Raw genomic sequence first — 15,953 nt, 5'->3', positions numbered from 1 at the left:
GTGTGTGTGTGTCAGGGAGATTTATCAGGACTGAGCCAGATGCCGAGCACTTGTCTAGAAAGCCTTTCACATCCTGTGCAAATGCATAAAGCTGTCTCTGTGTGTGTGTCTGAAGATAAAAGCCTGTCTTGTAGTGGCTTGGTCACGGCCTAAAAAAGGATTTAGCGCTGTAAGTCACTCAGGTTGATGGGGACGAGTATTTAGCGGCACCTCCTGACGCAGCCCGTGTTGACCAAGGTCACGGACGCCTTGTTTGACCTCACGCTCGCTGAATTGGGGTCATGCTCGATAATAACACAGCTGGCTAATTTCTAATGGGGACTTTGAAAGTTTGACGGTTGAGTCAACACGGGCCGCTGCGTTGGAACGAGTTCCTTTCACACTAAACACTGAAATTAAAGATCTGAGATGAATCTCTACATTTGAATTTAACCTACATGTTGCAACCAGTCACAGCCTAACACGACTCAAACTAAAAATTCACGTCGAGAAAAATACAGTTGGTCATCTTTAAACCATCATATCCTGTCAAACCACACTTGAATCATTTCTTAAGTCTATTGAGTAGATTGACAGGAAATTAATTGGCATATTTATTGATAATTGATTAATCGGTGAAGGCATTTTTCAAGCAAATATAACAAACGTGCTTCTTTTAGCTTCTCAAAAGATCTGCTGCTTTTCTCTGTTTTACAGTGTAATAAATTGAATATACTTGGGCTTTGGATTGTTGGCCGGTCGTCATTTTTCCACAATTTCTTGACATTTTATTGACTGTACAATCAAAATATCAAATAAAAGCAAAATGAAAAAATAAATAAATAAAATCTTAAAGAAGGAAAAATCTGTAAAATTGTTCAAAGTGGTTAAAAGCAGAGTACTTTCACAATACTCCAGCTCCAGCACTTGATCTGTATTACACTAATGTTGTTTAAAAGCTTTGGAGAGTATTGGGGTTACAGTAGTTGAATTGTTGAGCTGAGATCCGTTTAGTTGCCTGCGCTCATTATTCAAAGGTTAGTGTCTGCAATAGCAGGACTGTTATGAAAAGATCAGCGGCTTCAAAGAGGCCCATCCTCACTCCAGTCCTCCCTCCCGCTCTTCCTCTGGCCCCTCTTCTTTCTGTCGGCCTGTCTAAGACATAAATTTCTCTCTTCCCTGCATTTAGTGTGAGACCAATAAACCCCTCACTGCTCTGAACTGTCGAAAAGCTCTGTGTTTGATACTAGCTGTAGTAATGCACGCACGCACACACACACACCGGCGGATTTTCAGGGTCAACAGAATAAAAATCACCCCACATCGAGCTGAGACCGTCCCGAGCTCAGAGAACGCTCGCTGACCCGTTCTCTCCCTTTTTCTCTCTTCGCTCTCGTTTGTTTGAGGAACACATTCCCAAATTCCTTCTTTGACAAACACATCCTGATGGCGCTGCTGTGAAACCACGTAAAAGGCCCCATTCTGGGTCTACAAACACACACATGCACACACTCAATGGGCTCAGAGAGGAATGTGAAGTATAGGTAGCCAAGTGACTGGAGTGTGGACTGTCCCCTGATGCAGATGGAATCCGGATCAATCCTGCACAAAGCTTTCTTTTACGGTCTCCATTTCAGACTGCGAGGTCCGATATGAGATAAAAATATTGTCTTTAATGTGCAGAAACATTTAGAAGAACAGCAATGAATGACAATGATGTTTGGACGATGCAGAGTATTTGAGAAATTCTGCTGAAATGCTTTGTTTCACTGATGTTATTGGTTCTTTTCTCCATGTCAAGGCATTTAGTTCCAGACTAAACTGCAAATATCAAGCAGCTGAAAACCTGCAAACTGACATTTCTAAATCGGCCTGTTGATGTGTTTTCGACTGATGTTCAGTGCCAATGGCAGCAGGTGAAAGTCTGATGAAACCGGAGAGAAGTTGAAAGAAATAAAAGTACAGAAGAAGAAGATGAAAGTTTGAGTTTTCTTTGCCTCTGACACACCGCGTAGTCGACATGAATGGAAAAACTGAGAACGAGACTTCACCTCCAACGTCATAGGACCATCTCCGCCACCACTCTCCGCGCCGATTGGTCCATTTCTTCCTGGACCAATGAGAGGCAGCGTGAGGCCAGAGCCTGCTGCTCAGGGTCCTCCTGAACCATCAGCTCCCCGTACAGATACACACCCATGGCCTGCAACACACACACAGTTAGTTTATCATGTTAAGGTCAAATCGGTATTTTCAAAATGCTTGGAGGTTTCATTGTATTTACTTGGTCATGGAGCAGAAAGTATTCCACGTCTTTGTAAGCCTGAGTGTACGCATGTTTGACCACCAGCTCGCACCAGCGATGCCGCACCTGGGAGCCAAAACAGAGGGGGAAAAACACACCGTGTTAATGGAATCACAAACATCCATCCATCCATTATCTATACCGCCTATCCCTTTCGGGGTTGCGGGGGGCTGGAGCCTATCATAGCTACAATGGGCGAAAGGCGGGGTACACCCTGAACCGGTCGACAGCCGATTGCAGGGCCACATGCAAGGACAAACAACCATTCACACTCACACTCACACCTACGGACAATTTAGAGTCATCAATTAACCTAATGAGCATGTTTTTGGTCTGTGGGAGGAAGCCGGAGTACCCGGAGAGAACCCACGCATGCACGGGAAGAACATGCAAACTTCACACAGAAAGGCCCCGCCTGACCCGGGGATCGAACCGGCAACCTTCTTGCTGTGAGGCACGCGCACTACCTGCAGCCCGGAATCACAAACATAAAATATTCATTTAATTATTCTAAATCTGACCTTGAGATTGAAAATCTCAACACAGAGCCAAGAAATCAAAGAAAAGATTAAGCATTAAAAGAGGTTTTTGTAAGCAGGGCTGGACTGAAGAGTTTGACGCTTCATTCATTAACTCATTCATTACACCCAGAATTTCTGCTCAGGTGCAGATATACAGATACACAGTGCCTGTGTAGGAGCAGCCCTAAAAAAAATCACCCAGTTTCTCACTTTTAAGTAAAGCTTGCTCCAAAAACACCTGTTTGGAACATCCCACAGGTAAACAGGTTCACTGGTAACAGGTGATAGTATCATGTTTGGGTATGAAAGGAGCGTCCTGGAAAGGCTCAGTCGTTCACAAGCAGGGATGTTCCCTTTGTGAACACATGACTAACAGTTTTGACTGAAAGTTTGCAAATGGTTACATTCTGTTTTTATTTATGTTTTGCGCAGCATGTTTGTATATAAGGTGAAGTTATAGAAGTGTAATTTCAGAGTTTGTGTTGTTCATTCAAAGCTGGCGGAGCTGACCACATACACACCCTGTGTGCAGGCAGCGTGACATTAGAGGGAACTGAAACACAGTTCATACCACTAATGAAAAAAATCATAAAAAAGCAGAATGCTGTTGAAGGTTTTCATCTGTTATTCTTATGCATTCCTTCTTCACAAAGTTGCCCTTTTGGAAAACATTTCATCTTGCTGCTTTTGGCCACTGCACTCACACACTGATCTGATCGGGTCTCCTTCGATGCCAGTGACAAAAGACAAACGGCTCCTCTGACAACGAACAGATTCATCCAGAAGCGGACGATTAACAGACGTGAACTTTGTTTCCGAGAGGAAACGTCTCAATCTCAAGCTCATGCTTCAAAGTTCGATTTAATTCTCCTGGGCATGTGTGAGTGAAAAGGTGTGTTTCTACTGTATGTGTGCATGTGTGTGAAAGGTAATGTCTGGCCTTTCTCCCAGAGGATCAATAGGAGCTCTGTTGCCGCGGTTACAGGGGAGATCAGAGACAGGCTCTGTCCCTGCCTCGGCCATCATCCTTCATCATCTGCTATGAGCGTGCATGTGCGTACGTGCACAGGCGTGGATATACACAGTGCACGTGTATGTGTATACACTCTGGTGGAAGAGATGAGCAGGAGGATGATAGAAGAGGCAGAAGAGCGATAAAGAATCCAGATGAGAAATCTTTTAAAGCTCTGTCACTTCTTTAAAGCCCGACAGTTTCCCTTGGCTGGTTTTTTCGTGGGTATTTCAATCTCCTCTATAACTATCTCCACACACTCCGGATAATAAAGTAGTCCTTTGGAGAGTACAGTGACCGAGCGTGGGATTCTTGGTGATTGATTCTATTTCAACAGCTCAAGCTTTGGGCATTTCTACAGCACTTGTACAGATATTCATTTCGAGGCAGTACACGAGAAAAGAGCCAAATGGATCTACCTGAGTGCTGTGTGAATGTGAGCACACTCTTAATGGGACTTTTTACTTTGTTTGTTGGGCTGCCCTCCACCTGTTAATGCAGCATGAGAATGGAGACCGAGCAATACTCCATTGTGCAACAGCCACATTTCAATCCTCACATTACCTCTGCAACCTACTAAATAAACATGAGTTTAATTGGTCTCAGGAGGGCCTTCTAGTTCCTAAACAAAGTTTAAAATCTTCCTTTTCTTATATAGTCTCTGCCTGCGTTCACTCTGGAAGGCTGCAAAAATCCCAAAGCAGACATGACAAAGGGTATAAGTCGAGTGTAACATGGTAAAGGAACGACGATGTGTGTGTGTGTGTGTGTGTGTGTGTGTGTGTGTGTGTGTGTGTGTGTGTGTGTGTGTGTGTGTGTGTGTGTGTGTGTTCGTATTCATGAATGTGCACGAGTGTGTACAGTATGTGTACCCTCTGGTGCCAGCCCTGCCCTTCTGGCCTGCGTAGCCCAGCAGCTGTTCCCTGCACTGGGTTACATTCCTGGGGAGAGCCCTGGGGCAGAGCAGCTGCCTGGTGCACCTCTACTTACCCCTTTTTTTCTTTTTTTTAACGGTTTCCTCTCGCTGGGCCCCTCTCTCTGACAGCACATGCAATAACACGGTGACATTCCTTCATTTATTACTGCCCCTCGCCCCCTCCCTCGCCTCCTCCACCACCACCACCACCACCAAATTCGACATACACAAACACTACAACTGACACTATGTACTCTGTGCACTCGCACTTACCGTGACAAACTCCTCATAAAATCTGAATCTTACAGACGGGACAGACACGTAAAGGCATGTGTGGAGTGAAGATGTAAATGCAGTGTTACGGTAGTCTTGACTTGTCCGCAGACTGTGTGCCAGTACAGGCACCCAAACATCATAATGCTGATTTCTGGCTGAAGAGAGGAAACACACTGTGAACTGTAAATAATCGAAACTGCAATAAAAGGTGGAGACAGCATTTTCTGTTAAGGCGTTTTTATGCTTTCTGTCTTTCACATAGGTCTGCGACTAACAATTATTTTCATTCCTAATTGATTGAATGATTCATTTTGGTTTGTAAAATGTCAGGAGGTAGTGAGCTGGCATCTTCAAACTGCTTATTGTGTCCAGTTTTCTGTCACATAAGACAATAAAAGCACCAAATCCTTACAAACTAGGAGTTGGGAATGTTTATGAAAAATTACAAAAACAATCAATTAATAAACTAATTGTTTCAGCTGTACTTTCAACCATATATTTGTGCTCCATTATATTATCATTGTCTATCATCACGGTACCTATTGGATGTGGGAGGGGATTTTCTCCTCTGTGCTTAAAAAGGCTGTTTTTGTTTCCAGTCTGTGAAGCCCACTGAGACTGTCACTGCGATGAAAGGCTACACAAACAAACTTGGGCTGACTCAGACACTCCTTGGTCTATTCTCAATAAGTCTGTTTCCTCTTTCTGTTGTCTCCTCTTCTCCGCTCCACATGTGGAACCAGACTTGATGTGGTCCAGTGAAGTCTGCAGTCACTGGAGGAGTAAACCTAACCTGCGCAGAAACAGACAATGCGTCCTGTGTGCTTGACCGACAGATGGCCTTCGACACACACGAGCATACGTCCACGCTCTCACAAAATTATGAATGCGCTTAGGAAACTACACACATGGATGCAGACACATGCGTGCACACGCGTGCATGGAGACACACGGCATCTCACATCACATGAGGCTCATGGGAAAAGTCATGCACTCTCTCTCATACATGCAAACACATGCTCCGGCACTCGCACACATATTCATGGTCACACACGGTTCACACAGCAGCCCCGCCGCACGCACACTGGTGCTCAGCCACAGATTTCCTTTCACTGTCGTGTACATGCTCACGCAGGTCACACACACACAGACTTTAGCTGGCACGCCAGTCTTCGATGCACCTTTAACCCCGAGACCTCCTTATCACTTTCACTGCACAGCGCTATAAACTTCCCTGTACTGCTTGGAGTGAGACATGTTCAGCAACTAACAGGTGATGAAACTATATGTAACAGCATGCCATGCTTCTGTCACCAGATTAAGCTGTGGTAATGAGAAAAGACCTCATAAAAAGGATTAAGAAAATTCATTAAAACAGCAAATCAGGAAAGTCTGGCATTAATGTGGTATGAAATCGTCATCAGAAGACTTGCTGGAGATTTTTACTGTATGCAGCTGAGACTGATAATACAGTTCTATTTTAAGGGTGAACAATCTGTGTCGTGTTTTGTCGTATCACGATGCTTCCCGAGCAGACACATTACCAACCACTCTTCAGAAGCCATAAGAATCGTTCCTATTACCCAATACCCATCCACGCTGCAAAGCTCTTATTCTCTATGAGGTAAACAGTGAAGGGCTGGAGAAGCTGAAGTGCACTCAGTATTGTATTTGTGCAAGATTTTTAAGCAGATCAATCATCAATCCTGAAGAGGATGCAGCACCAGACAAAGAAAGGCTGAGTGAGAAGATGAACACAATCAGACCAGGAGACAGAAAGAGGGAGAATAAATGGCTGCGTTTATAAGGAACGACGTAGGTGATTAACCTCTTCTGAATGAGATTACCAGCATCAGCATTAAGACAGGACTGTTGGCTTAGGGCAGGTGCTTGCAGATGTGTGTGTGTGTGTGTGTGTGTGTGTGTGTGTGTGTGTGTGTGTGTGTGTGTGTGTGTGTGTGTGTGTGTGTGTGTGTGTGTCTGTGTTTTCATGCATGACTATGTGCATAATGGCCCTGTGTATTTTTAGCGAACGCTAAAGTTTTTCCTGGAAATTGCAGATGAGAATCTGCTTTCATCTGCCAGGAAGTCCGACTAAAGAGGCCTGAACCAAAAGCTCAACCGGAGGCCAAACGCAAAAGGGCTTCGGCTTCTGACCGCAAGGTTAATTAGTGAGTAAAGTCACAGAAACATTGGAAGATTAGAGGCAACTTTTTTTTTTAAGTGTGAGAACTTGAGCAAGTGGTCTGACTTTGAGTTCGTAACGTAAATAATAAAAACAACTTACGCTGTCTGGATTCAACACAACAACCGCTCAACTGGCTCTGTACAGCAGAACATCTGAGCCCCATTATATACGTTACTGCCCCAACAAAACAGCTCATATAATTAATAAGGACTTGTAAAAAACTAAATATGTATCAAATTTTTCTTTTCAAGACGAGCTACGTGTTAATGACGGAGGTTAGCGTGGACAGTTTACGGGCCCTGCCACTCATGCTCCTGTACTGAGAGGCAGCGCTGTACAGCAAAGACTTCTTCAGCCACAACACACACACAGCTGCACAGCCCAATCACAGACGAAAAACACACACACGCACATACTCGCAAACAACGTTAATAGTACCATTAAGGAACTTTGTGCGGTACTAAAACATGAAGCGAATACTTGTGGGATTTAGTCAGTAATGGTGGCTGTAAAGAAGAGAGCTGCTATTACAGCAGAATTTACTACACATTACTAAGCAGTGCGCCTTGGGATGGAAAGGGAGAGGGAACCTTCTACTTTTTATTATTGGAGGACATTATGGAGCTTGGATGCATACACTCACTTGTCTGAGCATGTATGTGCGTGTGTGTGTGGTCTTACCTCAGCGTCTTGATTCTGTAGGTTGTAGGTTCTCTGCAGGGCGCGCATCGTCGCCACGCTTAGCTCCTCTTCCTCGAGCAGAAGCTCCAGAAGCATCACTAGCTGCTCCGACGTCACCTGAGGAGACAAAACAATTCATGAGATTAATAGACTGACACAAGCTCCCTCATAAAATCGACTCAGACACATTATTGGATATTATGAGCAAAAAAAAAAAAGTCCCGTCCTCCTTACACCAGCAGCTTCAAACTACTAAACCAGCCAAATTATAAACATATTGCATGCCGTGAGTCTGTTCTCAAACACATTTATTTAAGTTTAATTTTCATTTCAGCTGTGGGGGGAAAAACCCATCAATATAAGTCAGGCAATTAATGCAGCCTCTCAAACGGAGGAAACGGTAGCATAATAAAACAGCTGAAATGGCAATTAAATAAATATGGTAAACCGAGTGAATCTTGTGCAACTGGGAAATATTACAAAATAGGCAAAAGAGGACAGATGAAGGGAAAATATTAGAATTTGAATCAAGGACAGAGAGAGAAGAGACACAAAGCAATGAAGTTGTCTTTTTTGATACTGTCCTATTGTGGAGAAACAAAGAGAGCAGCGCCATTCAGGGACACACGCTGCCAAAAAAAGACATTTCTCAGAACATGCATTCTTTGTAGGTTGTAAGACGGCTCTGAAATCCCTGATTGCAGAGATGACAGAGCTTTAACGGCGAGAAAAGAAGAAAGCTTTTCAGGATGCCATACTGTTGCTTCTTAATAGTGCGTTTGTGTTATCCTGAGGTAAACCTAAAGGAAACAAGCCATTTTATTCTAATGACGAACGTCTTCAGGGACGCTGGAAACTCAGTGGTGAATTTAGACGATCATCCTGGGGATGGATGTGGGCAGCGATATGAGAGAGCGACTTCTTCCTCTGGAGAAAGCTGTGCCCAGCCTTGCCTGCCTCTCCTGTGCATACACCCAGCACTCCCATCCACACTTTCTCTCTGCTCCCAGTCTGGGACGCAATTAATGGCAGAAGGCCCCGCTGAGGCTGATGTGAAAATAGGTATGAAGAGTGTGTGTGTGACTGAGCGAAGCAGAGCACAAGAGAGAGCGAGGGGAAAAAAGAAAGTGACGGAGAAGGAGGCAGACAGACAAGAACAGACAGACAAAACTCTTTTATTCAGGTAAACACATCCAGCGAGGAGCAGAGTAAATAGCTGCATTTGCGCGGCACTTATTTTGTAAAGATCCGATCCATTTCAAGCCGTCATCAGTAAACAACCTCCTTAGCGCTGCTGGGAAATACCTGACCTAAAACCAGGAAGTATTTCAGCGTGTAGCTGTTGGAGCTGAGGGAATAACACCCAGACTCTTGATGGCAAATGGTCAAATCAAACACTATTACCACCACTGCTACACACACACACACACACACACACACACACACACACACACACACACACACACACACACACACACACACACACACACACACACACACACACACACACACACACACACACACACACACACACACACACACACACTGGTGATCATCTAACTCTGTGGAAAATCTGATATCCAGTCTCCCCTCTCTCTCTCTCTGTCCTCCCTCCATTTTGTGAAGGCTGAGTGTTTTCTGAAGTGGCGTCTCCATCTCTAAAGGGTCTCTTTGGGGCCCACCCATGATCCTTCTTACTCTCCCACCCTTTGAAAAGTGAGGAGTCCACAGCAATAAAATGCTGCTCTCTCTCTCTCTCTCTCTCTGTCTCTCTCTCTCTCTCTCTCTCTCTCACTCACACACACACACACACACACACACACACACACACACACACACACACACACACACACACACACACACACACACACACACACACACACACACACACAGATCCCACCGTGCTGACTGTGAGGTCCTGTTGTGCCTGTATGTACTTATGTTGCTATGGTGGTAATCGATATGTCTGCACCAGTGTCTCCAAAAACAAATTCCTGGTCAATGATGATACATTACTAACCGATTTATATTGTTATTATTATCCCAACACACACACACACACACACACACACACACACACACACACACACACACACACTGTACACATATTGTCTGACAGAAACAGGACCGTCTGCCTCATCCCATGTAACATCTCCGTGGTGAAGCCACCGACATCAACAGCAACTACACGCCATCTACCTCTCATCTATCTCTACAAAAACCAAGAACATTTACTCAAGTACAGCGTGTACTTTATTTGGGAATTTTTGCTTTATGTAACTTTATACTTTTCACTTCATCACATGCATGAATTGTTTCCCATGAATTCTTTGTGCTCAGGAACGCAATTTGAATCCTGTGCAGCAAAGACAGATTCTGCCAGTACAAGCAAAACGACTAAAACGCTGTCTTCAAATATTTCTTTCTACCTCTTCGGAGAGCAGAGAGCACCTACTCACTCAACTTGCTCCGTATCATTTTCTACACATTCAATCCTTGCTGTGTGCACCTGCAACCTTGTGGCACTCGTGTCGGGGGGAATTTTGAACTGTGTTGAGGCTCTTACTCACGATGGTGTCTCCTCTATGTACTGCGCCCTGGATTCTACCTCATTTGTACACTTGTAGACAGAAGCATCTTCCAAACAGCTCAATGTAATGTGACTGCACAGCATGTGAAAATCTTACTAGAGGTTTAATGTCATTTATGAAGTGTTCGACAGCTGCTTTAAGGCTCCACTTTTAGGAAAATGTAACTTCAGACTGGTGACTGTAAATGTGTCTCAGGGTAGCTTGGGTACAGTTGTGTGTGTGTGTGTGTGTGTGCATGTGTGGGTGACAGAGGGAGAGAGAGAGCAATTGTAGGGGAAAAGGTGAACTCCATGGCTGAGTACTCCCTTATTAATGGGTAGAGCCTGAAGAATGGCACACACACTTACACACACACACACACAGCCCCATGTCATGACCAGGTCATGGATAACTCTAACAATAGCCCTTAATAGTACAGTGCTGAAAGCACTTTACCACTGAAGGGGGAAAATGCAACCCTCTCTATGTCAACGATTCATGTGAAAAGATCCCCTCACACACACACATGCACACGCACACACACACAGAAATTGGTCACATGAAAGGGGTATTTCATTCCCATACTGTCCGTCAAAGCTGAGGAATGCTAATGGTGAAAAAGACAGAATTCTCTCTCTCTCTCTCTCTCTCTCTTAGTCACACACACACACACACACACACACACACACACACACACACACACACACACACACACACACACACACACACACACACACACACACACACACACACACCGAATCTCACTCCTGGACATTCTATATAAAACAATGCACACACCAACACACACACTTCACTTCCATACAAACCGCTGACACGGGTCCGTTGCGCCCACTCTATATTGAGTTGAGCCTTGCAGGGACCTCTGGGAAATATGCCTCTGAAATGTCCCCTTCACACACTGACCTCTAAACCTCTACAGAACAATGACGCTCACACACATATGAGTGTACACATGCACAAATACAGACTGTTTGCAACAGTGACTGAGAGCTCAATGAGACAAACAGCTATGGTAAACACCGGATACGATGTCCACCACAGCCTATAAATGCATGAAAAGGCACATATAGCTTGTGTGTGTGTGTGTGTGTGTGTGTGTGTGTGTGTGTGTGTGTGTGTGTGTGTGTGTGTGTGTGTGTGTGTGTGTGTGGTGCTGTGCATGAGAGTTGAAAAAAATAAGCATTAATGGTAATAGAGAGAAAGCGTCAAAAGGAAGCAGCTACATTTTTTCGTGAGAGCATGTGTGTATGTGTATGTGTATGTGTGTGTATGTGTGTGTGTGTGTGTGTGGGTGTATGGGACTAAGCAACATTAGTCATGCTACTGCTGCTGCATAACATGTTCGTGCAGCACAAAATGAATTGAAGCTCTTTAGCCTTTTGTACAGAAGGTGTACACACACACTTGCAGCATCAACAGAGGCTTTATTGTGATATTTCTGCCCTCGACACAGATCGAGCTGCAATAAACGATGAGTTAAGAGTTGCAAATAAATTGTTTCTGATAAATCTCTGACTCTCCGTTGACTCCAGTGCACTTCCTTCTCCCAGATAGTGCGAAAGATGAAAAAGGGCTGTCCAAATTAAAAAAAAAACCCTGCAAATCTTAAATCTTTTTCTGTCCCTTTCCATTAATCCATCACTTGTTCAGTATTTCCATGGCAACGGCGCTGAGTACCACTCTGCGTTCTGTACGGTACATAGGAGCGCGAGCCTGTGTCCTTTTCCAGGAGCCTTTATGCATTGATGGGACTGACGCAAAAATATTTCTGTTTTCTCTATCTGCCCCTCACATTCTGCTCATCCTCTGTGCGAAAGAGGGTCATGATCCACATCCCTTGTTAGTCTCTTGCTACAATAAGAGGTCACTCACCATTTACCATCACACCTCTACAAGAGTAACCTCAGATAACCTCTGCTAACTGAATCATCACTCTCCCACATTTCTGCTTGGACAAAAATAAACTGCTCGTCTTTTTTAGCGCTCTTCTCACTGGACTGTTTGGGTTGCTTGTAATGATAATCTGAAAAGTCAGTCGTTATTTATTGGCAGTAAGATGTAAAAAGGGAAATGGAAAAAAAAAATGTGCAGAAGATAAAAAGGACATAACAGACAGAGGAAGCGAGTCAAAAATGGCACCAGAGGAATTTTGTGAAAAAAGAAAATGTCAAAGATTGACCATAAAATCTGTATAATGACTCCAAGAACATAAGGGAACCTCTTTCTAAGCCCTTGGCACAGTTGAAAGGAATACAGAGGTGTTGCTAATGGTTTCTTAACCTCCCTTACCTCCCCTCTCTTCCGTCTCTCACTCCTTGCCTCCGTACCACTGTGGAGAGTGTGCTGCTTGTTCAGTCACACTGCATTATGGTGGTTGGAGACACTGAATAACTGTGACATTATAAAACCAAACTGTGAGAGGCCATTGAATCGTGTGTGTGCACGCATGTATGTGTGTGTGATGCCATTCAGCCGCTCGGTTGCCTTTTATTTCCGTCTGACCGCAAGCTCGTAAAAACACATTCTGGCACCAGCAGCTAAAGGCCTCAGCCCACGCCTCAGGTACTAAGGTTTCACTCATTCTTCCCCTCAAATCCCTCCCTTTCTCTCTCCCTCTGTCTCTGTGACTGTCTGCTCCCCGTCTCCATACCAACTCCTTTTTACTGGACCAAACTGTGCGTCTGGCTCCTCCAATTATAAGCCCCTCCTCGCATCCTTTATCTCTCTCCGTCCGTCTTTATTTTACACTTGATTTAAGGGCCCAATCATTCATCTGCTCGAACTGCAGCAGCAAGCTCGGGTGCTGAGGAGAAACGGTACACCAAGCAGCTGTTAAGATTCTCTCAACAGCCATGACAGCATAAATAGCATCACAAATACTTACACTTTTAATTAGCCTGTAACTGCTCTATACAGCTGCACAGAATTGAAATGCGCAACAAAATGGGGCAGATGGTCAGGAATAAAAAAGCAAGCGAAGAGGCAAAAAACTGAACATCAACTGATGTAAAGAAACTGTTACGATCTTGGGAATATCAAATGTTGATCAGTGTCTGGGTTCACTGAAATCCCTGCATCATCTCTACCACTCCTAAAAGTATTAAGCATTTCTAACCTAATGAGTGAAATGTAAGTGCAGGTTATTTAATTAACACATATATGGTCACATGGTAGCGGCTCACACAGTAGCAGGAGTCTCTGCTTGCAGCAGCATGTGGGAGACTTTAGTAGAAAGCACAGCAGTGATGAGGGGACCCTATAAATATAAAACCTATAAATATGATAAGTAGCCAAAGAAAAATAAATTCATACACTGTGGGGATATGATACTGCAATCCCGTGCCTTCACAAGGTCTAAAAAGACATTATAAAAAAGGCCTGCTGACATCATAGGTTTTGTAAACCAATTTCGGGTAATGGGCTGGAGCAGACACACAAATACACACACACACACACACACACACACACACTGACGCTGAAAGGTTATCTGTGAGTCACATGTTACCCTTTCAACTTATGAAATGGAGCTGTCTTCTGTGCTATCATCTCCTCAAATGATGTCACACCTGCATGATCTCACAGATAGCGCCGGGCACAGACCGATGACCTCGGCAATGACCTACAGCTACGAGCGTCTATCTGCAATCTAATCATTAACGGCATTCATTCTTTGTTTTTGCGCTTCGGAAACGGCTCTAATTAACGACCACAACATCTACAGAGAGCGGGACGAGGGTGTACATTCGCCTGTGTTTGTGTGTGGATCTGGCTGTTGCAATCAGTCCTGAACCTAATCAGGAAGCAAAACATACCGAGGGCTTTCAGGGACAAGCAGTGGCACAAGAGAAAAAGAGCAAAAGGAGAAGGAGACAAAGCTTTTGACCTTGCATTCACAGTGACTTTCGGGATCGATTGTCTCATCAATGCGTCTTCTGACACAAGGACATGCGCTGACAACAGGCAGACTGTCAGGGATGTTCACCAGCACGAATACGAGTATAATGGGAAACAAATATTCACAGCACGTACAATACTTTGCCAATCAACAGAGCCCATTCGGAAAACAAACAAGTCTATGTGCCTCATTTATGCTGTGTGCTGGATACATTTTTGAGTGCGCACCAGGCATAATGTGTACTTCTCCCCAGTTCTCCAGTATTTAACCCAGTCTACACCCGTGTTTGTGTGAATGCGTGTTTTTGAGTGTGTGTTCGATCAGCTGCTGGTTGTTAGGATGTGCAGCCCCTGGTAGCTGCTCTTTTCACCCCCCATCTTCCTTCCTGGCCTTCAAGTTCACAGTCTCACAGCGGTGTGGGGTCACAGCGGGGTTGCGAGTCAGGGGTTAAGCTGAAAAAGCACACACAGTGGGCCCGGCGGTGGGGAGTGACTACTTTCTCTGAAGGGGAATCAGCCAGGCACACACACACACACACCTACACAAAGAGTGCATGCAAGCACACGTGCACGCACTTTCAGCGTGCATGAGGCATGTCTTTTCAGCTCATGGGATGGCTTTTCTTCACTGTCAACTCTTTCTCTGTGCAGCCGCAGAAGGTGGGGCGTTTGTTGTGTAAAATTCAACGTTCCTGCAATTTGGCATTGATCATGAAGGCAATTAACATGTTTTCTCTCCTGCTCACCACCACTCTGACTCATTCACACACCTCCAAAAACTGGAGAAGTTTAATTAATCTCTGGCACTCTGGTTTGACGCAAGCCACAAATCTAACTGTCTCCAATGGGTGCCTCCCTCGCCTCCCTCTTACCATTCCTCCTCCTCCCACAATCCGTTGTTCCAGTCCCGATGGAGACACAAACAACTCCTCAATCACATGCACATTTCAGATAGGCCTCCTTTTTATCTTTTCACCCATTTCTTCACAATTTTGGAAAGCACACATCCCCTGTAGGACAGTACTTGCCTCTTCTTGTGCTTCTGTTGTTCTGGGACAGTAGAGACAGACATGGCCCTCCTCCTCATTGTACCACCAGGAGTGTCTTTTTCACCTGCCACCGTCACCAGAAGGATACAACAAGCCCCCTCAAACTACCCTCTGTGCAGCTTCCCCTACCAACCAGTAGGAGTCACTGCCGGGGGTTGAAACCAGGTCTCAGCGAGTGCTTTGCCCCTGCACCACCCATATGCTTTTCAAAGAGAGAGGCCTTTGAAACAGAGCTGGAACAAAAGGACTGCTGTTTGTGTGTGTGCGAGAGAACAAAATCTGTAGCATTTGTACTACAGTGACACATCCAAACAGCTGGACGTCAGCTCGGACAAAGAGAGAGGTGAGGAGAAAGGGATGGTGGAGAAAAGAGGCACACTGGATTTTGTGTGTGTGTGTGTGTGTGTGTGTGTGTGTGTGTGTGTGTGTGTGTGTGTGTGTGAAAATGGACAAACTGATGTAGACAGACACACTTCTCTGAAGGTCTTTGTAAAGGATAAGTTCTATATTTTTCTTTTTATCAACAAATTCCATGAGAAAATCA

At 44.6% G+C, this 15,953-nt stretch overlaps 1 protein-coding gene across 1 annotated transcript in view; it reads right to left on the bottom strand.

The window, feature by feature from the left end:
• Positions 1–15,953, bottom strand: part of aopep (aminopeptidase O (putative)) — a 75,830-nt gene that overhangs the window by 7,277 nt on the left and 52,600 nt on the right. The window contains exons 15-17 of the mRNA XM_070965126.1: positions 7,876–7,992; positions 2,261–2,347; positions 2,031–2,179 (exon numbers count right to left, since the gene is read on the bottom strand). Coding sequence (XP_070821227.1) covers positions 2,039–2,179; positions 2,261–2,347; positions 7,876–7,992 — 345 coding nt within the window. The 3' untranslated portion in view covers positions 2,031–2,038. The remainder of the gene's footprint in view (positions 1–2,030; positions 2,180–2,260; positions 2,348–7,875; positions 7,993–15,953) is intronic.

This window comes from Chaetodon trifascialis, chromosome 6 (genome assembly GCF_039877785.1).
Source record: "Chaetodon trifascialis isolate fChaTrf1 chromosome 6, fChaTrf1.hap1, whole genome shotgun sequence".
Classification (NCBI taxonomy): domain Eukaryota; kingdom Metazoa; phylum Chordata; class Actinopteri; order Chaetodontiformes; family Chaetodontidae; genus Chaetodon; species Chaetodon trifascialis.
This window is presented reverse-complemented; position numbering and strand designations above follow the sequence as displayed.